Genomic DNA, 24,331 nt, shown 5'->3' on the forward strand with positions numbered 1-24,331 from the left:
TGTCTGCATCGTTCCCACGCAGCCCTAAACATTGGGATCGGCCGACAGGTTGGCTGTGAGGCTGGCCTTCCAACCAATTCACTCGTGAGTTTGTGCAGAGCGATCTCACTGCCCTTCATCCACAAGAGGGAACAGAAGTGCTGGCTTAGGATTTGAACACAGAGGTAAGGGCGCTCCTTCCACTTGACAGCCTTCCCAGGGCTCCCCGGGGAGCAGGGCCAAACCTGGGGATCCCCCTTCGCTTACAGTCTCCGGGTCAGTGGAGCTGCCCACTCAGAAGAGTGCCGGTAGAAGACCTTCTCTGCCTTCTTCCAGCCCAAACCCAAGTGTCAGGTCCAGCCCTAACAATGCCCTAACAATGCCAGGAAAGGCCAGGGCACAGCCCAGACAGGACGAGGCAGAGAGGCCAGCCCCCTCCCAAGAAAGGAGGTGCCCCTGGGCTGGGCTTTCTGAGCCCCCCAGGAGAAAGTGGTGCTTCTCCCAGTTCCCTGAGCTCATACTGACCTCAGGACATTTGCACTTATGTTTCCTCTGCCAGGCTCCTCCCAGGTCCTCAAATGTTTGCTCCTCTGCTCCTTCATTTCCTGTACACGGACACACCCTCAAACAGACTCCCTACCCCCTGACAGCTGACCCCTGGCTCTATAGGCCACTACCTTTCTTCCAGACACTTCATGGTCACCTGGGGTTATATCATTGTCGGTTGTCTTATTTGTTTGTGGGGTGTCCCTGACAGAATGTATATACTAGAAGCAGGGACTTTATCTGTCTTGATCACCACTGTACCCCCATGGCAGGAACTACCTGGCACATAGTAGGTCCTTGTATTAGTTTGCTCAGGACACCATAACAAAGTGTCACAGGCTGGGTGACTTAAACAACAGAAATTTATTTTCTCACAGTCTGGAGGCCAAGAGTCCAAGATCAATGGGTCATTAGGGTTGGTTTCTCCTGAGGCCTCTCTCCTGGGTGTGTAGACGGCCGTCTTCTCCCCGTGTCTTCACGAGCTCTTTCCTCTGTGCACCTCTGGGTCCTAATCCCCTCTTTTCATAAAGACAGTCAGATTGGATTAGGACCCACCCTAGTGGCTTCTTTTTACCTCAATCTCCCCTTTAAAGGCCACATCTCCAGTACAGACACACTCAGGTCCTGGGGGATAGGACTCCAACACAGGAACTTGGGGACGTGATTCAGCCCATATCGGTCCTCAAAGCATACTTGTTGAATGAATAACAAATCACCCTCATTTTTAAAAACAGGTCAGTGGCACACACAAGGTTGTGAATGTGCGTATGTGCAGACTGAGGAAGACAAACTGTTCGGCCCGGCATTCAGAGGTGCTATGAAATATGAAAAGTAGTTTACGACCAAATGTTTTAGGAGCTCTGTTCTGAAAGAAAACATGACAGAGGTTTTTAGAAAGGGCAGCGACACGATGAGACCGGGAGTTTAGAAGGAAAAGGGCCACAGTGTGTGCACAGGGGCCGCTGTCGAGGAGAGGGGACGGACGGAGGGCTGGACGGCAGGCCCACAGCTGGGCACGGGGTACCAGTGGACGCCCCAAAGGCCAGCTACGGGGGAGGGGCCACCTCAAGACTCCAATCCTCCCCACTGGTTAGTGCCCCGGGGCTGGCATAAAAAATTCCCCAAACTCGGACGCAAAAAACAAGACATTTATTCTCTCCTGGTTCCGGAGGCCGGAAGTTCCAGGTCGAGGCGTCGGCAGAATTAGTTCCTCCTGGAAGTGTGAGGGAGCATCCCTTCCAGGCCTCTATCCCAGCTTCTGGGGTTCCTGCCCCCCTTGGGGTTCCTCGGCTTGGGGCAGCCTCCCTCCAATCTCTGCCTCTGTCGCCCTCTGGCCGTGGGTCTCTGGGTCTCAAATCCTCTCTGCCTGTCTCTTCTTGGATTTCGGGCCCACCCTCATCTCCAAATTCTTATCAGTTGCATCTGCAAGCGACCTTTTTCCAGATAAGGTCACATCCACGTGTCCAGGTGGACATGCATTTGGTGGGGGGGGGGGTGGTGGTGGAACCATTCCACTCGCTGTATCCACTCTGCTCCCAGTGGAGGTCATAGCAGGAAAGGGCTCATGACCCAGAGCCGCTGGCTGGCCTCTGGGCCCTGACTTAGGCCAGTAACTGGACCTCGGCGCTTCAGCTTCTTGACGTGGAGAAATGAAGATTGGCAGCTAACACGTAGGGTTGTCGTGAAAATGAAATGAGCATCTTAGAGCAGCGCTAGGTGAGGCCGGCACTCAGTACCGCCAGCTCTTTCTAGGGTGCTGACGACCTGATTATAGGCCCCGTGGAGAAGCAAGAGACCCAATCAACCATTTCTCCCAGGCCCCCCAGCAGCCTGACCTAGTCTGTGTGAGAAACAATGACGGCAGGGCAGAGATTGGCTTCAGACGGACCCAGGAGGGGCTGCCTGTCATCTCTCTGCACCTTACGGTCTCCTGTCCAGTCCTGAACCTCAGGTGACATGGAGCCCATCAGAAGTAACAGCGGGACATTCAAACTCTCCTGTGGAAGCGTGGAGTTCACTCGTCCCCAGGCCCTGGGGGCCCATGGAGACCCCTCTTGTGCTCTGCGCCTGTGTGTTGCCATCTGCCCCTCTTGCAGACGGGGCCTCTGCTGGGCTCCTGGCCTCCCCTGTGTGCAGAGGGTGGGTTGTACAGGGCTGGGCAAGGCAGAGCCGGAAAAAATGCAGCCCTGGGGAGGTCTGCTGGGGGACGTTTGGCCACGTTCCCAACTTGTGTCTTTGTAGAGCTTGCCAGGAATATCGGAGGTGCTGAGCAGTGGTGACCGCACCCACCAGCTTCCCAGGAGACAGCTGGTGCCTAAGCCCTACGTGCAGCTCAGTTTCCTCCCAACACTGTCCCAAAGAAGAAATGAATTCCTTCCAGCAGCAGCCACTACTGCCACCGAGCGCAGCACCTGGACAGATGATGTACCCCCCAAACTGGCAGGGGAGAGGAAAGGACCCGGTTTTCCTCGCCAAGGGCTTCAATCTGCTGAATTTGAACCACCAGCAGCCAGGAGGAAACAGGGACGGGCAGACGTCAAAGGTAAGTCGGTTGCAGGTATGGCCAGGAAGGGTGCATCCCAGCAGCCCCCGGGGGTTGTGGGGGCGGGTAAAGGCGGGAAATAAAACCTGCGAGTCTGGTCCAGCCCCAGGTGCACAACTAGTGTCCGCCTCTCTCCTGGGCACTTCCAACAAGCACCAGGGACAGATACAGTCTCTGGGGGCAGCAATGGCCTTCCTGGACATGAATCTGGGGGCTCCGTTCCCTGTGCTGGGGTCTCCTTCCTGGGAGCTTTGCCTCCAGCTATGACTAACGCTGTCATCACTGCCAGCCTGCCTTCCCCACCCCACCCCAGCTCAGCAGCCGCGGGCCCACTCCTCTCCCCCCTCCAGCTGGGAACGCCTGCCCCCTGGCGCCAGATGGCCTGTCTCTGCCTGTCTCCATCTCCATCTCCAGCCCCAGCCAAATATTCCCCCCAGCAGCAGAAGCAAATCCTCCACAGGACGAGAGCACAGGGGCCTCCCTACAGGCACATCCCGATCCACCTCTCATCCCTCCTGTTTCTAATTCGGCCACAAATTCCCGAAGGTGGTGGGAGCCCCATCGGAGGCCAAGACCGGGAAGTCTGTTGTGTCTCTTCCAGGGGCTTGAGAACAACCTGTACAACCAGTACGAGGAGAAGGTGCGGCCCTGCATTGACCTCATCGACTCCCTGCGGGCTCTGGGCATGGAGCAGGGCCTGGCCCTGCCTGCCATCGCTGTCACTGGGGACCAGAGCTTGGGCAAGAGCTCCGTGCTGGAGGCGCTATAGGGGGTCGCCCTTCCCAGAGGCAGCGGTAAGCTCTGCTGGGCCAGCCTCCTGCAAGCCACAAGGCAACCCGGGGACCAGTGGGCTCAGGAGAGGTCGCTGGGAAGGCCCCCGGGAGGGCAGCTCCCACAGGCCCTGGACGGCTGCGTCTGGAGTGCGTGGTGTGGGCCGGGGGGCCGGGGGGCAGGGCCCTGGGTGTTCCTGCTGCCCCTAGTTTCTGAGTCCTCTTTCACCTGTCAGTAGTCATCGCTGAGCCTGTATCAGTCGGTTTCTTTCTAGTCATCTTTCTAACGTTGTAGAAGCATTTCTTCTTTGATCTTGTTAATTTGTGAGTTTCAGGTAACATGTGAAGTCTTTTTGAAGAATTTTCTCAACGCTTTGAGAAGCTATTAGCCAGGATCATGGTGTGATAAGACACAATGTTTCCTTTAAAAACATCTGTTTGTTTGGCCATGCTGTGCAGCATGCAGGATCTAGTTCCCCAACCGGGGATCGAACCCACACTCCCTGCAGTGCAGAGTCTTAACCACTGGACCGCTGGGGAAGTCCCTGTTTCCTTTAAACATTTTTAAAGTGTGTGTAGAGTTAAGAAGCTGTTGTACATTTCTGATTTAATAAAATAATTATAAAGGAAAAAAACAAGGAAAGAGATGGCATCCTGTAGTGGGTAGACGTTCCCCTGTCCTGGTTCCCTCCCTCATTCCCATCTCCTGCCAGCACTGCCCATCGGACAAACCCAACCAGAACCCAGGGGGCCAGGGCTGCCCCCTGGGCACAGAGGAGGGAGTGGGGATGCCGGAGGGCTGCCAGGACCCTGCACAGCCCCCAGTGAGAGCGCCCTGGCCTGCGCCTCCTCCTGACTACAGGCAGCTGGTCCTTTACTCCAGAGTCTCCTGTGAGTTTCCCACCAGCCCCAGTGCCTGACATGTGATGGAGTCAGAGTGGGGACAGGGCTCCTCCCCTCCGCCCTGGGTTCAGCATTTTGGGGAGAGAAACAACAGAGCAGAGAGTCTGGAGGCCAGTGTGGCCATGGCAGTCTTGTGAGGCAGGCAGGTAGCCCTGGACATACCTGCCTTGTAGGACAGTGCTGTGTGCTGCCTCCACACCCGAACGGGAGAGGCTTGGAGGGGCCGGACAGGGTCAGGCGGATCTCACCGCTTCACATCCTGCCTGTCCGGGCCCTGGGCTTCCACCCAGACCCATGCCCCAGGCCTTTCTAGGGCCCGGGGGAAAGTGATGGGGCTTGGAGATTTCTGTTCCTAGGGCCTAGAGATTTCAGATGAGGCCTCTGGGGGACACCGGGGAGAATAAGAGCCAAGGGCACGTGTGAACGCTTCTTTTTAAGGGAAACAGGATGTCTGGGAAAGTCTCAGGAATCATAACCAGGTGTCCGCTGGTGCTGAAACTGACAAAGCAGGAGTGCAAGTGGACAGGGAGAATCAGCTGCCGGAAGACGGAGCTCCAGGTGCAAGACCCCTCGGGTGGAGAGGGAAATACGTAAAGGTAGGGCCCCGCGGGCGGCTACAGGTCGGCTCCTTCTAGCCCCAGTCATCATCGGTCATCGGGGCCTCTCCAGCTCCACAGCAAGCACCCGTCTCTCCTTTCTAGGCTTTTCCATGTGCCAGTGCCCCTGCCTCAAATGCCGTCCCTCACATGCCGTCCCTGGTCCATGCCTGCCTAATTCCTACTCTTTCTTTGGGTCTCAGTTTACCTGCCCCTCCTCTGGGAAGTGTCCCCTACAGGACCCCCGGCCCCAGCTACCCTGGTCACTGCTGGGTATGTGTGTCCCAAGGAGCTGCTCCAACCTAATGTGGCTGGTTGCCTGTGGCCACGTCCCTGTCCCCATCCAAGGCAGCTTCCCCCAGCACTGACCCCACCCACCCATCATTTCTGGAAGCATAGCTAGCAGTTGAGATTAGCCTTCGGTAAGCACAGAATGAGCAAAAGCCTCAGTTGCTCCTGGAATCCACTTCTGTACCTGCTCAGAGGGGACCCTGGAGGTCACCCCCTCGCAACCCTGCCCCCTAGGTCCCTGAGCATGCCCACCCCTCCCCCGGGCTTCTCCCCCTTCCTGCTCTCAAGCTGGGCTCAGCCGGGCAGGCGGAAATCAACTCTGATCATAACAGGAAACTCTGCAGCCACAGCTCCCGTTCCAGGGAGCTGGGCTTCTTCCTTACTAAGCAATAAACTTAGCATCGGAGGCTGGGGTTCTTACATGACTCCGTGGGCTCAGCACCCCGAGAATCCTGTTGTCTCAGCTGGCTCACCAGAGGGATCCCTCCCCAAATAGAGACGTACTGCCCCAATTCTAGCATCCACCCCTCAGAACAGAAACTTCTTGAGACCCTCGATTGGCAAGTTTCCTAGCTTCCGATAATAAAAGTTCTGCACCCTCTGTGCCGGCCATGCCTGTCCTGGGCTGCCTCGTGCCCGGCACATCCTGCAGCCCTGTCCAGATCTGCCCAGACTCTCTCTAGCCATGAGCTCTGCGGGCAAGACTAGGACGGCACCACGGGTGCCGGCTTGGGTGAATGTTCTGTGTAAGGATGTATAATGAGCTTGTTTAGAATAGTGTCTTGGAACGCTGGTCCACTGCCGATGGGAGGGCACGTTGCTGTAACCACTTTGGAAAACTGGCACAATGTCCACTCAGGCTGGAGGTGTGCCCACCCCATGATGCCCCCAAACTCCAGTCCTGAGTACACCCCCAGCCAAAAGGTGCACCAAAAGTCAGCTTCCAGAATTTTCATAGCAGCACCCTTGTGATCGCCACCCCCGCCCCCCATTGGAAACCACCCACTGTCCATCAACAGTAGACTGGATCGAGGCACAGGGTGGAATAACACATGGTAATGAAAAGGAAGAGCCCTCGGCTATAACCACGAATACAGGGTCCAGCCTGTGAAACTCACCAAGCCACCTGCTTAAGACAATGGGTACTTTCCGGTACTGTATGGTACACTTCAGTACAAAGTTACAAACTCGTATCTTAGGTCTGACCCTGAATGATAATTAAGGCAGGAAAAGTTTACAGAGGAACAGCCTGGCTGTCATCCCCCCACCCCAACTTCTATCTCTAGAGAATCAGGCAATTAATCAGGGCTGTGCCCTAAGCTCCCTGCCTATTTCTCACATCAGGGCTGTCCCCAAATATAGGTGAAATATGTAGATGCCCACACGTTTCACTGCTTCTGCTAAGTTGGGTTGTTCATTTGGACTCTCGGTTTTTCTCCTCTCGGTCTCTGTAGCCCAGGATGCCGTAGCTGGGAATGGAGTTGGCATTAGCCACGAGCTCATGAGTCTGGAGATCACCTCCCCTGAGTTTCCAGATCTGACCCTCCTTGAGCTTCCCGGCATCACCAGGGTGGCCGTGGGAAACCAGCCCCATGATGTCGGACTGCAGATGCGCCTTTCTGGAACTCGGGAATGGGTCCCACGCTAAGTTCGGGAGACTTCTGAGGTCTCTGCCGGCAGCCCCAAGGGCTCTGGTGCACCTTCCCAGCCCTCACTCTGAGTAGCTGGGGAGGAGGCTGGGGTAGGACCATCTAGGGCTGGGGCCTCATAACTCAGATTCTGACAAGGGCCTGAAAGATCATGGAAACAGGAGAAGTTGACTCCGTGGCACTGGAGGTGTATAGGTATTGACACCCTGCCCAATGTTGTCCTGTGAGAATGTTGGCCCAGTGTTACCACTATCCCGATATTTAAAAGAAGCCAGAAATTGGATTTTTACATGGGATCTGCCAATTTTAGCAACAGTTTTTTAAACTAACGCTACGTAAGTCAATCGGAACTCAGACTGTTATCTCTGATCAGGGGCAGAAAGGCACAATGCACAGGAATGAGAACTGCAGACCAGCAGTGACCCAGTACAAACCGACAGCCACTGAGCCCTGGGCTTCTTTGCCAAAGACCTTGCCCCCTAAGGTTGCCTGAGGACACAGTCGTCACTGGGATGCCAGAGTCACACGTGATCTTTGGGCTGGGTTCACCCCAAGAGCAGCCTTGTCTAGCCTTTGCCAGGCCAGCTCACACAGAGGCCAAGGAGACGAGGATGGTCTCAGGAGCGGGGTTGGGGTCCGGGGTGTAAAGGGACAAGGTGGAGGATGGGGAGAAGGTGATACCCTCCTGCCCTAGGACTGGGGTCACTTAACTGCCCTCCTCCCTTTGACGGGAGGCACTTCCGGTGTTGGGAACTCAACAATAGCCCAACTAGGATTGTGTCAGTCCTTTCTGGATGGGGTCTCTGCTAGCTCCACTGTCTTGGGCAGTTAAATTACTCTTTCTTCCTATATCCAAATCACCATTCTCTGTCTCTCTAGGAGCAGTGTAGTTAGGTCATTTCCCTTACTGCGTTAAGGGACTAATTCCGCACTTCTTACCCCACTTCATTCAGCAAACAGGTGGGACTTCCTAGGGTATGAGAAAGATGCTTGCCTGGGGTCAGAGCACGCTGCTTCTTCCTGCCATAATCTCAGGAGTGTCACAGGGAAGATCTGTCGATGAAGGAGGGGTCTCATCTAGCCATAGGAATCAGGGAGTCTTTGAAAAAGAAGAAACATCAGTGATGAGCTTTGGAGGATAAGTAGGACATCAACAGAGAGCTCAATAAGGGCAAGTGGGTGGACATTCCAGAGGAAGGGAACAGGCTAAGTCAAAGCCCAGAAGTGTAAAAACTGGGTCATGCTCTGGGATGTCTAGCCGTGCTCTTGGGTGACCAGAGACGTATTCCTCCTTTGTTATTCCTTGGCATCAGATCAAGGCACTTATCAAAAAGTACATCCAGAGGCAGCAGACAATCAGCTTAGTGGTGGTCCCCTGCAACGTGGACATCGCCACCACGGAGGCACTGAGCATGGCTCAGGAGGTGGACCCTGATGGAGACAGGACCATAGGTAAGAAGAAAGAACCAAGCTTCTAGAGGACAGGAAGCCAGGGGGAGACCCCTCATATATTTAGAAGGTCCTGGAATGTAGCTCTGTTACAGGCACCCACATCCTGCCTTAGATCCAAGTGCTGTTCTCAGGGAAGCTCCATGGGCTCGGGGTGGAGTCGAGCACAGCAGATGGGTCACCCTCACTGACAGTCAGGGTTAGATGTGTGGCCAACATTTGGAGGTTCTTTGCCCTCCTTCCTATCATCGCTTATTTGCATTCTTGAACCATTCTGGATGGGGGAGGAGAAATGCCTTATTTGTTCTCCCACAGTGGTCCAGAAAGGAGAAAGTGACCCATCAGCTCTGCAGTTCCACAGGTAAAGTTCTTGTGAGTCCCTGGTGCATGGAAAAGACTTTCCCAGGTCCTGTATGAACATACTCAGGGAACATACTTCCAGGCTTACCTTGGAGCACAGGTGTCTGCAGAATTTATATTCAAGCAGAATACTTCCTGGGGCAGATGGATTCCCTTAAATTTCTTTTTTTAGAAAAAAAGTCACTCTGGAAGGCATTATAAGGGACTTGGTTTAATCCTGGGTTTGAATCCTTGTTCTACCACTTACTGGCTACATATCCTTGGGAAAATAATAGCTGCTATTTAAAAATTTTTAATATTATTATTCAATATCACTTCTCTCCCAATCACTTCACCTACCCGTTGAGTTTGCCTTCCTGAAAATTTGCAAGTCATTTTCCTCCACTAAATGGATGCTCAGTATATCATTGCCTTTTCCACTTTTTCCTTAACAAATGCCTAGTTTTCCAGTAAGGATAAAAATGACACTAGGGGAATACAGCTCAAGTGTAATGTGTTATTATATGCCAGACTACACTTGTGCCGTGTTAGCTGCTGACTTCTACAGGTGTCTAGAGCACATTGAACCAGAGAGAAAACTCAGGTTTTGGGTCATGAGTCATTGTGCAGTTAGAAGTCATTAGGGATGTCTTATTGACGACCACAGAAGACAATATCATCTGTTCAGTAGATCGATCTATTTGGATATCAGTGTCTCCATAGCAATTGAATAACACCAGTAATAGTTTTCTGTTCTTCTCATTAGCCACACACTCTAATAACCAAAAGTTCTTGCTCAGTATTAGCTATTATTGTTATAAATTCAGCTAAGTACTATAACCATAGAGTATACACAATCTGACCTCAGTATATTCCGAACAGCATTATAACATCAATGCAAACTTTCCATGCATTCTAGGGTCAAGTACAGAAATGGAGAACAGTGTGCTAGGTTTAAAAAGGAAATGCAATATACACTCATGTGCACAGCAGCCTTATTCACAACAGCCCAAACGTGGAAGCAAACCAAGCGTCCATCAAGAACACAGTCACTTGGAAATCAAAGCTTCTGCTCCAATGTGAGCAGGAAGGAGTGAGGGCAGGAACATGGGAGAGGAAGGAGGGAGGACGTCGAAGGAGGTACCCACCAGAAGAGGCAGAGTGAGTCTGCGACAGGAGACATTAGAGAGAGGGCACAGGCCCTCCTTACAGTAGGGGATGACGTGTTTTGGGAAGCATGGTGATGGAGTGGGTCGGTTCTGATGATGTATGCTGCCTGAGTGCCTGGCACCCAGCAACCACCCAAGAGACATTTGTTACATGAATTACACAAGGCAGTTCATGAGCTGAGTGAATGGGTGAGTGAAGAAAAGTACAAGTAAGAGGAGTGACGATGGGATGAATGAATGAACGGGCTGTCAGGCGCTGGGCCATCAGGGCTGCAGGAGGCTTTGCTGATCATGGCCAATAAAAGATCCCGTAGCCTAGCAGCATTCCATATATTTGAGTAGAGAACAACCTCTCCAGTGCCCTTCTCTAATCATCTCACAGGAATCCTGACCAAACCAGATCTAGTGGACAAGGGTGCTGAGAAAGGTGTCCTGAAAGTCATGCAGGACCTCACATACCATCTCAAGAGAAGTTATATGATAGTGAAGTGTCGGGGTCAGCAGGAGGTCACGAACAAGCTGAGCTTGGCCGAAGCAACCAAGGAGGAAATGATGTTCTTTCAAACACATCCGCACTTCAGGTAAGATTCTTTAGGACAACCTTGGACTCCATGGAAAGCAGCCCCGCCTATCTGAATTGGCCTAGATGACTACCAAATTATATATAAAAATTATACAATGAGCATAACCTACCCTCGTCTTTATTTCAGTGTTAAAGTTATTGGCTTACTTAAAGAAACCATTTTTTCTTGGACTGTGATGAAAAATTGTAATAGGGTATATTTCACAAGGCAGAGCACACTTTGTTTTCTCAAAATGTTTTCACTTGCTTTCTCATTTGAGTCCCACAAAATCTTGCAAAACACTGGGATGCTTCCCGTTGAATCGGGTACTTTTTTCCTTTCACTTTATTTAGGAACTTGCTGTTTCTGAACAGCAAGTCCAGGGGGAGAAGGGTAATAAGATATAGAGGTCACTCTTGCTTTAAGGAGAGACGGTGGGAAAATGGTGAATTTTTGCAGACCAGGTTTGCTACTTACTCTGTGCCCTTGGGAGATGACTCAGCCTCGCTGAGTTTTTGCTTTCTCATCCTGCTAATTCTTCACAGGATTGCGGTTAGGATTAAATAATATGCCACACGCACATGTTCTGGCCAGCACTCTATACATACCACCCTGGTTCCTTGTTCCTCTCTGCTCCTGCCCTGAATGGAAGAAACAGATCATTTTTCAGTAGTGTTAGGGGTCACAGGGAGAGAAAACTCTGCTCACCAAACAGAGAGAAGATTCTGTAATAATCACACCCATGGTTCTCAACCCTGAGGGAGCAGCGGAATCTGCGAGAGAGTTTGTTAAAATCCAGCTGGCTGTGCCCTGTCCCGGAGTTTCTGAGGTCTGGGGTGTGGTCCCAAAATTTATGTCTCAAGTTCCCAGTTGAAGTCGACGTTGCTGACCCAGGGACCACACTTTGAAAACCACTGTTCAAGGTGTCTGGGGAAGTTAAGTCTTGGATAAAAAAGTGTGCTGAAGTGCTTTGTTGTTGAACATCTGAGATTTAATCCTTGTGTGCCCACATGCTGGGACTCAGCCCTTGTAGGAAAGGCACTCACAGTAGCACTGGAAAAATGATCCTACTGGGTCCTTCGTGAATTTATGTTAACAGCAAACACTTAGCAACCAGACCACCTGGTATGTGACCCTGGATGAGCTACTTAACCTTCTGGTGCATTTGCCCTTCTTTAAAGTTGGTTGTTCAATGATTAAATATTTGTAAAGCCCTTAGAATCATGTAGGCGCTTACTAAGCACAGTGTAAACATTTTTTTAAATTTAATTTTATTGTGGAAAGAACACTTATCATGAGGTCCACCCTCCTAACAAAAGTCTAAGTGAACAATGCAGTATTGTTAACTATCGGCACAATATTTTTCAGCAGAGCTCTGGAACTTACTTACCTTTCATAACAGAAACTTTTTGCCCTTTGGTTAGCAAGTCCTCATTTCTTCCTCCCCCCAACACCTGGCAACCACCATGGCCACTCTCTGATTGCATGAGTTTTAGATAGCTCACGTGAATGGAATTATGTAGTGTTTGTCTTTCCATGACAGGCTTATTTCACTTAGCATAATGTTCTCAAGGTTCACTCATGTTGTCACATATTGCAAACATTCCTTCTTTTTAAAGGCTGAATTATATTCTATTGCATATATCTACCACAGTTTGTATCCATTTACCTTTCCATGAACATTTACGTGTTTCCACATCTTGGCTATTGTGAATGGTGCTACAATGAACACAGGAGTGCTAATATCTCTTTGAGATCTTGATTTCAATTCTCTTGAATAAATGCCCAGAAGTGAGATTGCTGGATCATATGGTAGTCCCATTTTTAATTTTTTAAGGTACTTTCTTACTGCTTTCCATAGTGGATGTGCCATTTTGAATTCCCATCAACAGTATACAAGGGCTCCAATTTCTCCACATCTTTGCCAACACTTGTCTTTTGTTTTTTTGATAATACCATCCTAAAAGATGTGAAGTGTCTAATTGAGAAGAACATCCTTTCTGCAAAAACACTTTGCATTTTGATAATTTTTTCATAACATAGTTCTCAACATTTAAATATTTCATTTACCATTTTGAATTTACATTGTGTACTATTTTAAATTAATTTAAAAAATTTATATCAAGACTCAATTATGATAATTTGAAATATCAGGGAAAAAATTAATACATTTCTTCCTAGAGATACGAATACAAACTGGAGAGAGAGAGAGAGAGAGAGAGAGAGAGAGAGAGAGGGGCTGAGACCTCATCCACTTCTTGGTACCCTCATCCACAAACTGCATCTAAATCTCAATGAGCTCATCCTGCCTGGCTGGCTGCACCAGCGTCATTCACACAGGTGTCTTTACCTGTAGTGTTTACCTGCTCGGGCTGTAAAGGTGGTGAACGGGATGCAAAGTGGAACTCTACTGCTTACCAGCTCAGCAATGATATCAAGCAGTTTGGCTCTCTGAGCCTAAGGTTCCTCTCTTGCGAAAAAGAGGCAATGAAGACACATGCTTTGTACCGCAGTGCAGGGCTTCACTGCGACGTGAAGGGCTTGGAATGATGCTTGGCGCAAAGATAACCCTCCTTGGTGCCCCTCTGCATCCTTCCTGCTCTTCCTCTTTGTTAAATTGTTGTTAGCAACGTTGACTGCTTAGGACTGTACCAGCCTGACAGCGACACACAGACATAGCCTCTACCAAAGCACCATTTCTCAGTTTGTCATGCTCAAATGACCACCAACATAACATTTTGCTAAAGAAGTCTTCCATTATATTCAAGCATCAGCTACAAACTAGTACTTGCCATCTGCCTCTACAAGGATTAAATCATGAGCTGTTGCAGTTGCTGACCTTCAACACCTCCTGAAAGGAGTTCAGGGTGGAGATCAGGAATGAGGCACTCTGTGCTCTGGGAAAAACTGGCAGAACAGGTCTTCAGATGGTTAGATATTCTCAGAAGACTTTATGAGCCCAATTCTTGTATCTCCTCATATCTAGAAAAGCACTAAAATCCTTCATGGTGACGTCTGCTCCTCATGACTAGCAGTAACCTTCACGAGACGAGCAGAACCTTCTGCAAAAAACATGTTGTTGATTGCATGGACTCCCCCTTCACCAAAACCACATAGGTACTGACCAACCCCCCCTAACTCTTTGGGGCAGTTTCTCAGAGCTATCTGAGATGTTGTCTCCCGGGCTATAGTCCTCATTTTGCCCCAAATAAAACTTCACTCACATTGTTCATGTTGTGCATTTTTTAAAGTCAGCACAAGTATACTTCTTCTCTCAATGAAAAGCACTGAGCCAAACACAGCAAAAAAACAAAAACAAAAACTGGCCCCCATCTGATTCCTCCCCGCTCTGGTCACTTGACAGAACTGCAAAGTTCTTGACACCAGATGGTTGAAGCTGTAGTGCATAGCATTGCATCCAAAGCCCTTCTTGAGCTCTTAACAGGGGTCCATCTCAACAAGCTTCACACAATAATAGAAATTCCGGATCCCCTTAAACGCTCTCAAATGAGACTCTGCCCATACACCTAAAAAATCTGTCAGCTAATTTCATCAAGCTGCAGCCTTTCATTGTTTGCTCTTCTGTTGTTCAGAAATTGCTCCCTTTGTTAGAGAATCAAATAAAGGAGAGTCACCAGAGGGCGACAGAGGAGCTGCGCCAGTGTGGAGATAACCTCCCCAGCAACGAAGCCTATAAAATGTTCTTTCTGATTGAGCTGAAGATTACCGGGGACCCCGTGTGACCCTCGGGCACAGAAACTGGCTTCTCCTTAGATGGTCGCATCCTCCCTGGTGGCCCTGCACATCTTGTGGTGGCCCTCCCTATATGCGAGCTTCCCCGCCTGTGGCTTGCGGGAGCCCTGCCCTGCCCTCCCTGGGTCTCACCTGGGGGATGAAGTGGCTGGTGGGTCATTGGACCCCTTTGAAACCCCAGGTCCCACACCACACTCAGCTGATCCAGATCCCAGCTCTGTAATATGATTACAGCCCAGAATGATGCTTTTATCTCATTTTTCAGAAAATTAAGGTGTTTAATCAGGACATTGAAAAGTTAATAGAAGGAGAAGAAATTGTAAAGGAGAAAGAGTCCCGCTTATATAACAAAATCAGACAGGAGTTTAAAAACTGGATACTCATACTTGCAGCCAATACCCAAAAAGGTGAGTCTGGGGACAGGGCTCCCGCAAAAGCAGCATCATGTTTACCAAGACCAGAAGCTACTTCCGGCACATGAAAAGTGTGCGAAGAGCTGACTGTGCCCACACGAGGGACCCCTTAGTATCTGTAACAGCTTCCCACCCATCAGTGTGGTGCGCCGACCTCACCAATTCAATAGAAGACGATTCCACCACCTACTTCCAGCTTTCTTCTGCTCCTTTGTTCCGAGGCGAGACAATTTCACTTACGTCGTCTATTCCCTCCTCTTCACCCTTAATCCAAGACCAGAGAGGTCAATGCTTTGACAAGAAACTCCTTGCTTCCCCTGGCAGAATTCCAACTTCCATTCTGCTTCAGCCCAAATGCCAATAGGGTGTGTGCCAGTGATGCGTGCATGCGTGTGTGTGTGCGTCTTTGTTTTGGCACGTGATAAAAACAGCACTATTCCTTCCATGGTAGGAGTCCTCCAGCTGTAGTCTGGATGTATTCTTGGGAGAGCTGTAAATGCCATAAGAATTTCTGAGTTTCTATTTTCATTTAATTAATCAGATTTTTTTCCCTCCCAATTATAAACATTCAACTTCTTTCTTGGGTTGATGACTCTCAACTGAAACACCTCCTTGGTCAGCTGGTGGAAAACAATTTACATGCCTCCAGCTATCCCAGGGGCTGTGTCTGAGTCCCGGGTTAGGTGCCGTGCCTGGTCCTTGATCACCATTCCTCCAGGCTGGCAGCTTGCAAGATGTATGCGTCCTTCCTGGGCCTTCGTGGTTGGTCCCCTGGACGCTCCATGCTCCCGACTACAGGGCTGGCCCTCATGGGCGCTTCCCCAGCCCTGCCAGGGCTCAGGGCGCTCTGCTGCAAACACAGGCCGCTCTGTGGCCGAGAAAGTCCAAGGGCCTCTGCCCCCTGTGCCGTCCTGGGATGAATAAGGTCTGGGCACGGCTACACAACACCCACCCAGACGCACTCCCCCGGGGTCTGTACCCTGTTCTCCTGAGCCACATCAGAACCAAGGGTCTTGTGTCCTCCCGTGAAACTCCTCTTGGGAAGTGGTGCATAGCCCGCTTCTATTCTCAGGCCCCAAATCTGCAAGGTGGGGGTGGGGTGTTGTCACATACGTGGTTTTGGCCACATACACGCCTAAAAAAGAAGGAAAACCTGCCCTTGTGAAGCTCACAGTTTCTCTCTTCTCTCAAATTACTGTCTCTGCCTTCAATGCACAAAAGTCCATTTGAAACTCAAAAGCCAAGAAGTGAACCCATTCCACTATGTCCTCTCTCCCTTTCCCGGGATGCCTTTGACCGTGTAGGTGACATGGGAGTCGCAGGATTTCTGGGAAACACGGATAGGGAGCTGTTATCCCACTGTGCTCATTAGCCCTGGAGACATTCTTGAATGCTTGGATTCAAGCCAACTACAGAGACAAGAGTGATGGGCATGAAAATGTAGAATAAACCATAATGGGGGAACCAGAAAGACGGGGATGTGGGAGGTGATGGAGGTCGGGGCAGAGAAAATGAACAGGCGTGTGCTCCCGTTGGCAGCAAGTATACTAAACAAACAAACACACAGACTGGCAGTAGAGAAGGTGAGCCTGGCACAGGCAAGGGGCAGAGTCACAGGATAGGACAGGTGAGGACAGCAGTAGAGGGTGAAGGGGGAGCTCCTGAAAATCGCCATTTAAGTCTTGGGCCTTCTTTGACCTCGGATTATTTTTAACTCCGTGTTCAACATAATCATACTTCCTAGGCTGTTTAAGCAACATGGCGGGGGGTGGAGGGAGAAAAAGAGAAGTAATGTGTTTCTCTTTCTTATTCAACCAGAAGAAGATTGAAGACATAAAAGCAAAACAAGCGGAAACAGCAGAAAATCTGACCCGGCTTCAGTTCAGGATGGAGCAATTGATTTATTGTCAAGATCAGATTCACAGCTTGTGGTTCTGAACAGAGTCTGAGAAGAGATCTTTAACCCAGTGGGAACGCCTCCACAGAATCTTCAGTCGAAATCGCCCCTTTTAAATGATCCGCCTTCATTTTCCTCCACTGTGGAGATTTGGGTCCACCTGAATGTGTGTTTCTCGGTGAGCATGTAGGGGTACAGGGACAGTGCACTGCGGTCCCTGCCGAGCAGAGAGCAGGGTAACCCCGTTGACAGCTGCTTAGCTGAGCAAACAGGGGAGAGGCCACACTGCTGCGTACCAAGCCCTTTGGCTGTGAAAAACTACTCATATATTATCTCATTATAGTTTTATAGTAACCTTACCAAAGCACTTTTAATTTGCCCCCAAATCAGGTTTCTCATGGAGCAGAGAATGTACTCAAAATTAATTCCATCTCCAAAGTTCTTTGTATTTTGTGCTATGCATAAATTACAAAATTACTATTATCAGAATACAGCAAAGCGCCAACTTGACTGGTTATAGTTTAGCTTCCCTTCATAGTTCAGAAGGCTCTTGGCTCCTGAAGTGCCTCAAACTTGCGAGGTCCACAACGTGGGAATGAAAAAGGCTTTCCCTAGATTTTGCGACCCAGTCGGCTTCGTGGTTTCTAACACTCCATCCGTGGACTAAAGTATTAGGGTGCATAGAGAAGGAGGTAGCTTTTAAACTGCAAAGAAGCCCAACTCCTGAAGCCCTTTCTCGATCAGAATAGAAAGTAGAGTTACCCAGGTGTGGGGTCCAGCTGTCAGGCAAACTAGAGATGCTGAGGAAAGGAGGGAATGAGGCGAGCGCTGACACAGGTCCCGATGGGCTCCCAGATGGGACCCAGGGTTCACAGCTGGGAGGTCCCTTCTGGGAGGAGAAGCAGGGGTGGGGGAGGAGCTCCCAGAAAGGCTGGGATGTCCAGAACGTGGTATGGGTTTGCTAGCCTACAGGTGGGTTCTTCTTGCCAGAGGGAATACCTGGGCAGGGAAAATTGGGCGACCCAAATCGATCCTTCCCTTGGTTTGGTACTGACCGCTGGCGTGGAGGTGGACGGGACACCAGGACTCAGCAAGTAGACCGTGCATGCATCCAAGAACTTTTCTCTGCAGCCACAGGCCTTGGCCCCAGACCCCTCCAGCTGAGCCTTCTTATCCCCTCTTCCAGGAAACCAGCAAACGTCTCGCCAACCCGATCCCATTCATAATTCAGTATTTTATGCTCCAAGAGAATGGTGATTACTTACAGAAAGCCACGATGCAGATACTACAGGAAAAACAGTACTATTCCTGGCTGCTTCAAGAACAGAGTGACACGACAGCCAAGAGGAGATTCCTTAGGGAGAAAACTTACCGGCTGGCTCAGGCACGGCGAGCTCTCTACGAATTCCCCCAGTTAAAGCGGTAAATCCCAAAAGAACACCAGTGCTGCTGGGTTTTGCTATGCACGTGACTGTAAGGGAGTTGGTACAGGAAGTGGTGTCTCATTTGGGGCCAGACTTTTCTGTTGCTGTCTGTGTCCATCTTCACTGTGCTGCCCTCAGCACTAGAGTTTATATCTGAAGTCCTGCGACCCATAGAGCTGTCACCTCCACCGGGAGGTCTTCCTTGTCCTCTGTAAAGAGGGAGCTCTCCAGCCCTTGGGCCCCAGAGCCTCCAGGTACAGCATTCTTAAATACTGCTGTCATTCTTTGTTAATTTTTCACCCCTCTGCATTAGACTATGAGACCTCAGAAAGGTAAGGTCAGTTCATATTCTTTTGTATTTCCAGAATCTCGCATGGTGCCTGGAGCATCGTAGCCACTTAATAAACATCTCATTGAACCAATGAATGATGGAGATTACCTGAGGCTATGGCTTAAATCCAGACTTTGGTTGTTTGGAATGGTGTCCCTTAGCTGGCCACTTTCCGACAAATTCAGTCATGCCATGCCACCTTCTTCCCATCATTTGCTGCGATGGTGTTTCCCAGCCCCCCCGGGAGAAAAGAGACTGAGTGATATTATTTTTAATTTGTAGTTTCTCTAATTGCAGTGAACTCCATTGCTGTGTTAAGTCTTAAAGAGAAATTTAATAAGGAAAAACATTTTTTTAAAAAGCATAGAGCTTCACACCAGTGGTCATCTCTAGATTGGAGGATTATGGTTAATTTTATTTTCTTCTTCGAACTAAGCTAATGACCTCACAGGAATTTTAGGAAGGTTAAGTGAAACCATTTCTACAAACTATGTGTCCCAAAGCAGGTGTTCAAAAATGCCAGCAATTTTTCCCTCCAACAAAGAGTTCTTTTTTTCTTTACCTCTAGGTTTGTCGAGAAGCCCTCAATTCTAAAGCTCTTCCAGCCAGTTCTTATGTTTAGTTCTTTGATACTCTTTGACAATTTTTGTATATGGTGTTAGATAAGAGTCCTTTGGCGTATGCATATCCAGTTTGCCCAGCACCATTTTTTGAAACAACTGTTCTTTCCCTATTGATCTTGGCACTCTTGTCAAAAATCATTTGACCATATATGCAAGGACTTGTTTCTGGGCTCTGTTCTATTGCATTGGTCTATATGACTGTCTTTATGACATTACCACACTGTTTTGATAATTGTAGATTTGTCGTAAGTTTTGAAATCAGGAAGTGTGAGTCCTCCAGCTTTGTTCTTTTTTTCTTTTTTTTTTCTTTTTTTGGCTATTCAGGGTCTCTTGAAATTCCATATGAATTTTAGGATGAGTTTTTCTATCTTTGCAAAAAAATGTCATTGGAATTTTGATAGAAATTGTGCTGAATCCATAGATAGCTTTGGGTAGTATTTGCATCTTAACAGTATTAAGTCTTTCAATCCATGAACATACGATGTTTTTCCATTTATTTGTGTCTTCTGTAATTTCTTTAAGCAATATTTTGTAGTTTTCAGTGTACAAGTCTTTCAATTCCTTAGTTAGTTACCAAGTATTTTGTTCTTTTTGATGCTATTGTAAATGAAATTGCTTTCTTAATTTCCTTTTCAGATAGTTCATAATTAGTTTACATAAATGCAACTCATTTTTATGTGTTGATTTTATATCTTGCTACTTTGTTGAATTCATTACTAGTTATAACAGTTTTGTGGACTATTTATGGTTTTCTACATATAAGGTCATATCATCTGTGAACAGAGATTATTTCACTCCTTCATTTTTGACTTGGATGCCTTTTATTTCTGTATCTTGCCTAACTGCTCTGGCTAGAACTTCCAATACTATGTTGAATAAAAGTGGCAAAAGTGGGAATCCTTGTCTCACAAAGTTACTCTGATTTTAAAGAACTTTCGTAATATTGAACCTAAAGATTATGAGAAGAAAATTTAAAAGACAAAACACTGGTTTCACTTTAGGTATCATACTTTTTTTCTTTCTGGCTTTTCCCCCTCATTTTATGAATTGGGTCACATGTACAAAAAGTAGCAGAGCTGAAGAAAAGAATCAAATCCCTTCATATAATAAATGCTGTTGTGAACAAGCAATTCTGAGAAAAATAAAATCTGATGTTTATTATTTGTTTCATAAATTGTATAGTCAAAGCTTCCCCTAAATGTTTAATACATTTCACTCATGTGTACACATACACAGCCTCAACCAAAGCTTCTCATTTACCACCTCAGGACTGACCCCAAAACCTAGGTGCAAGGCATCCAGGGAAGATACTTGGAGCCAGGTGTATGAGTTTCCTGGGGCTCCGATTAAAGCAACTTTCCTTTCTGCCAATATTTGCCTCTTGAATACTGACTTCTGAGCAGTGAGCAGTCAAATCTGAGTTCAGTAACAAAGCCACTACACCTGGCTTTCCAACAGGTCAAAGCATGGAGCTAACTTTTCGACAAACACCTTAAGATCTGCACAGCTTAACACAATCCAAGGGTGTTTCCTGCTCACATCACAGTGATCCAAGGTGGCTTGGCAGGGTTCGGAGCCACACTGTCCCTTAGGGCACCAGCCTCCTCCCACCTAGTGACCCCACCATCTCAGTGGCCTTTGATCCTCCACCACACCCTCTACATCTGGCCAGCAGGTGAGGCAAGAGAGATTGGTGAGGATTGCAAGGAAGGTTTCCAGGAGCTAGGCCTGGGAGTAGTGTACATCACTACTCCTACCCTCCGTGGGCAGACGTCAGGCCTGTGGCCACACCTAACTGCAAGGCAGGCTGGGAAATGTGGTCCAGCTCAGCAGGAGGCGGAGCAAACAGGATTTGGACATTGCCACACCCACCCCTACATCCATGGAGAATACTCCTTGAACAAAACACAGGAGTAAAGAAACAGGCGTGTTCCCTGCTCTTCCTTCTTATACCAGGCTCACACACACACACACACACACACACACACACACACACACATTTCCTCCTCCAATGCTACTGTGGATCTGGGGTTTGTTCATAACAAATGTGGAAATAAAGGAAGACTACCCAAATGAGAATGTAGATGGAAAAAAAAAAAAAAAAAAGAAGCACAACCTAAAAGTTGAGAGTTATGGTTTATTTGGTGGACATTCTTAGGACTTCAACCCTGGAGAGACAGAATCTCAGACAAAGGCTGAGAAAACTGTTCGGGGGAAACCAGGATATATAGGACTTTTTGCAACAAAAGGCAGGTAGTTGGAATGTCAAAATATTGTTAATTAAAGAAAACCAGATATCTCAAGTTAAGGAATTTAGCTCTTTTCTATGTATGGGAAGAGGCAAGGGGCTAGGCTCACTGGAATCATTCCCTTGATGTGCACCTCAGCTACCTGGGTCCAGCATCCTGTGCTTTCTCATCCTGCGTTTCCACAAGCTGCACTGTTAGTGCAGTGCACTGTCACAAGCTGCACTGTCAGATGGCTGCAGTCTGATGACTGCTAGATGGTGGGTATTTCTCGTTTCCATCCTGAGTTCCTTCGGGGCTCACTGTTGGGGTGGCTGCAATCGCTGATGACTGTGACATCCTTTGTTTACTGATGGCAGGCAGCATTCCTAATCCACAAGAACTAGCAAAGTTACTTATTCACAGCTGGCTATAGCAAGAGGGCCCACCACCAGGACTCACATTTTGTCAGAGACTCAACGGCAGGCAGAGGAGTGGGAAAGCTTTACAGTGGAAAAAAAGGAAGGCTCAGATTGCTCTGAGAGATTGCTCCAAAGAGGTAAAGGAGGAGCCAGGATATTTGTGAACTTTTTTTGCTGGGAAAAACATGTCATCAAGCATAAAAAGATTACTGCTAATCACAAAGGACAGATATCTTAAGTGAATGATCTCAGTGCTGTTCTATGTATGGGAAGATGCAAGAATCTGCGGTCCTTGAAATTTTTCCTTAGGTAGGTATCTTAACTCTCTAAGGGCTAGTATATCCAAAGCACAGTATGCCTCCCGTTTTTCTCCATCCTGAAGTCCCCTCAGGTGCACTGTGGGTGGGCAACCACGGGGACCAACGGCTTGATCCTTGTAGAACTGGAATGGCAGGCAACATTTTTTTCTTTAGAGTCCTAAATTAAAAGTAGGGACAAAAAAGTAGGGACTCTATTTGATAGGGACAGAGTAAAAGGACAAAGTAGGCGCTTAAATAGCTAATCCTACTAGGGGATTATAAGTAAAGAAAAAAGTATGGGAGACCCTGTAAGCTAATGATCAATCAAGAAAGTAGGTTTTCTTTTTTTGTTTTTAATTTTCTTTATTTATTTTAAAATTTATTTATTTTTGACTGTGTTGGGTCTTTGTTGCTGCACGCGGGCTTTCTCTAGTTGTGGCAAGCAGGGGCTACTCTTCATTGCGGTGCGTGGACTTCTCATTACAGTGGCTTCTCTTGTGGAGCACGGGCTCTAGGTGCACGGGCTTCAGTAGCTGTGGCACGCAGGCTCAGTAGTTGTGGCTCGTGGGCTCTAGAGTGCAGGCTCAGTAATTGTGGCACACGGGCTTAGTTGCTCCACTGCATGTGGGATCTTCCCAGACCAGGGTTCAAACCCGTGTCCCCTGCATTGGCAGGTGGATTCTTAACCACTGCACCACCAGGGAAGCCCAAGAAAGCAGGTTTTCTTAACCACAAAATCAAGTATGCTTGTTTAGCAACAAAACCATGCAACAGAAGCATGAGACGTGCCCCCAGATGATAAAACAATGGTGGCGTGAGACCCACATCCTGCACAGTGAGCTCAGTAAGTCAACGATTCCTAGGACTTGCTCCTCTGCACACGCTAAAAACAAACATATAGGGAAAAGTGACATTATACTAAAACCTGAGATGATTTACCATTTTTAGCATATGTTACCACCTTTTTGCTCATTTCCCTTGTGCCATGGCAGTCCTGGCTTGACCAGGTAGGGACAAGAAAACTCCCCCACCTGACATGGAGGCGGGGCTGATGATGGAAGCGTGACGTCTACTCAAGAATGAGGAAGAAGGTGCCCTTTTCCCCCTCCCCACTTTCCTTATGATTATAAAACTGTAGCCCACTAACTTCTTGGGGAGGAGAAAGCTCTCATCCACCTGCTTGTAAGCCTCACAAGTGTCCTATTCTAAAACATCACTTCTTACCTATCACTCTGCCTTTGGCTGAGTTCTTTCTGTGCTGAGACATGAAGAACCAGAGCTCCTCGGAGCCCCCCAAACACCACCTAGAAGTTTCATAGTAACCAAATTGAAACCATGCCCCCCCTAGATTTGACAGAAACTGATAGCTAACAGGAATTTTCGAGGCTGCCTTGCAGAACAACAGATAGGGGGTAGCTTGTCAAAACCCCTCAGCTTGTAAACTGCCTTCGCCAATGAAGCAGCCTTTAGTTTCCTTCCTTCCTTCCTTCCTTCCTTCCTTCCTCCCTCCCTCCCTCCCTCCCTTTCTTTTTCTCTTTGATTTCACACCTTCTCAGCTACACATAGCCCAGTTGTTCTACCAGAACTTGGCTCAGGTCCCGTACAGTGTGAGCCAGCTAAGGCTGGTTGGGACCACTGACCCTAAACCTGGGCTTGTGCAGGTGTCCAACATATGGCCTTTCGAGGCCAGAGGGCTGGAAAACTCCACCCTCCCATCATGTTATGCGCCTCCATTGTGAAGATGCAGAAACCAGTGATAAATGGAATATTTGCTGCCGTGTCAGTAAACAAAGGGTGTCACAGTCGTCAGCAATGGCAGCCACAGCCTATGGTGAGCTGGTGAGCCCTGAGGGAACTGAGGATATAAAACATAGGATACTGGCCCCAAATAGCTGAGGTGAAAATCAAAGGAATGATTTCAGTGAGCCCAGACTCTTGCATCTTCCCATACGTAGAAAAGCACTAAATTCCTTAACTTGAGGTATCTAGTTTCCTTTTATTAACAGTAATCATTTGTTCCTACTACCTGTCCTTTGTTGCAAAACTCCTATATATCCTAGCTCCCCCCTCACCTCCTTGGAGCAGTTCTCTCAGGGTTACTTGAAATGCTGTCTCCCAGGCGTGAAGTTCTAAAACTTCCCGCCAAAT

The 24,331-nt window shown here is 48.5% G+C and overlaps 1 protein-coding gene across 1 annotated transcript; it reads left to right on the plus strand.

Annotated features, from left to right (window-relative positions):
- On the plus strand, positions 1-18,285 carry MX2 (MX dynamin like GTPase 2). Its single transcript, XM_067737188.1, is given in 15 exon segments — positions 1-164; positions 2,767-3,067; positions 3,669-3,861; positions 5,207-5,309; positions 5,311-5,336; positions 7,082-7,263; positions 8,590-8,728; positions 10,616-10,814; positions 11,342-11,348; positions 14,390-14,533; positions 14,815-14,956; positions 16,267-16,277; positions 16,781-16,888; positions 16,891-17,037; positions 18,046-18,285. Coding segments are annotated over 14 exon segments (1,818 nt in total). The 5' UTR covers positions 1-164; positions 2,767-2,890.
- The last annotated feature ends 6,046 nt before the right edge of the window (positions 18,286-24,331 follow it).

Source organism: Pseudorca crassidens, chromosome 5 (assembly GCF_039906515.1).
Source record: "Pseudorca crassidens isolate mPseCra1 chromosome 5, mPseCra1.hap1, whole genome shotgun sequence".
Lineage (NCBI taxonomy): Eukaryota > Metazoa > Chordata > Mammalia > Artiodactyla > Delphinidae > Pseudorca > Pseudorca crassidens.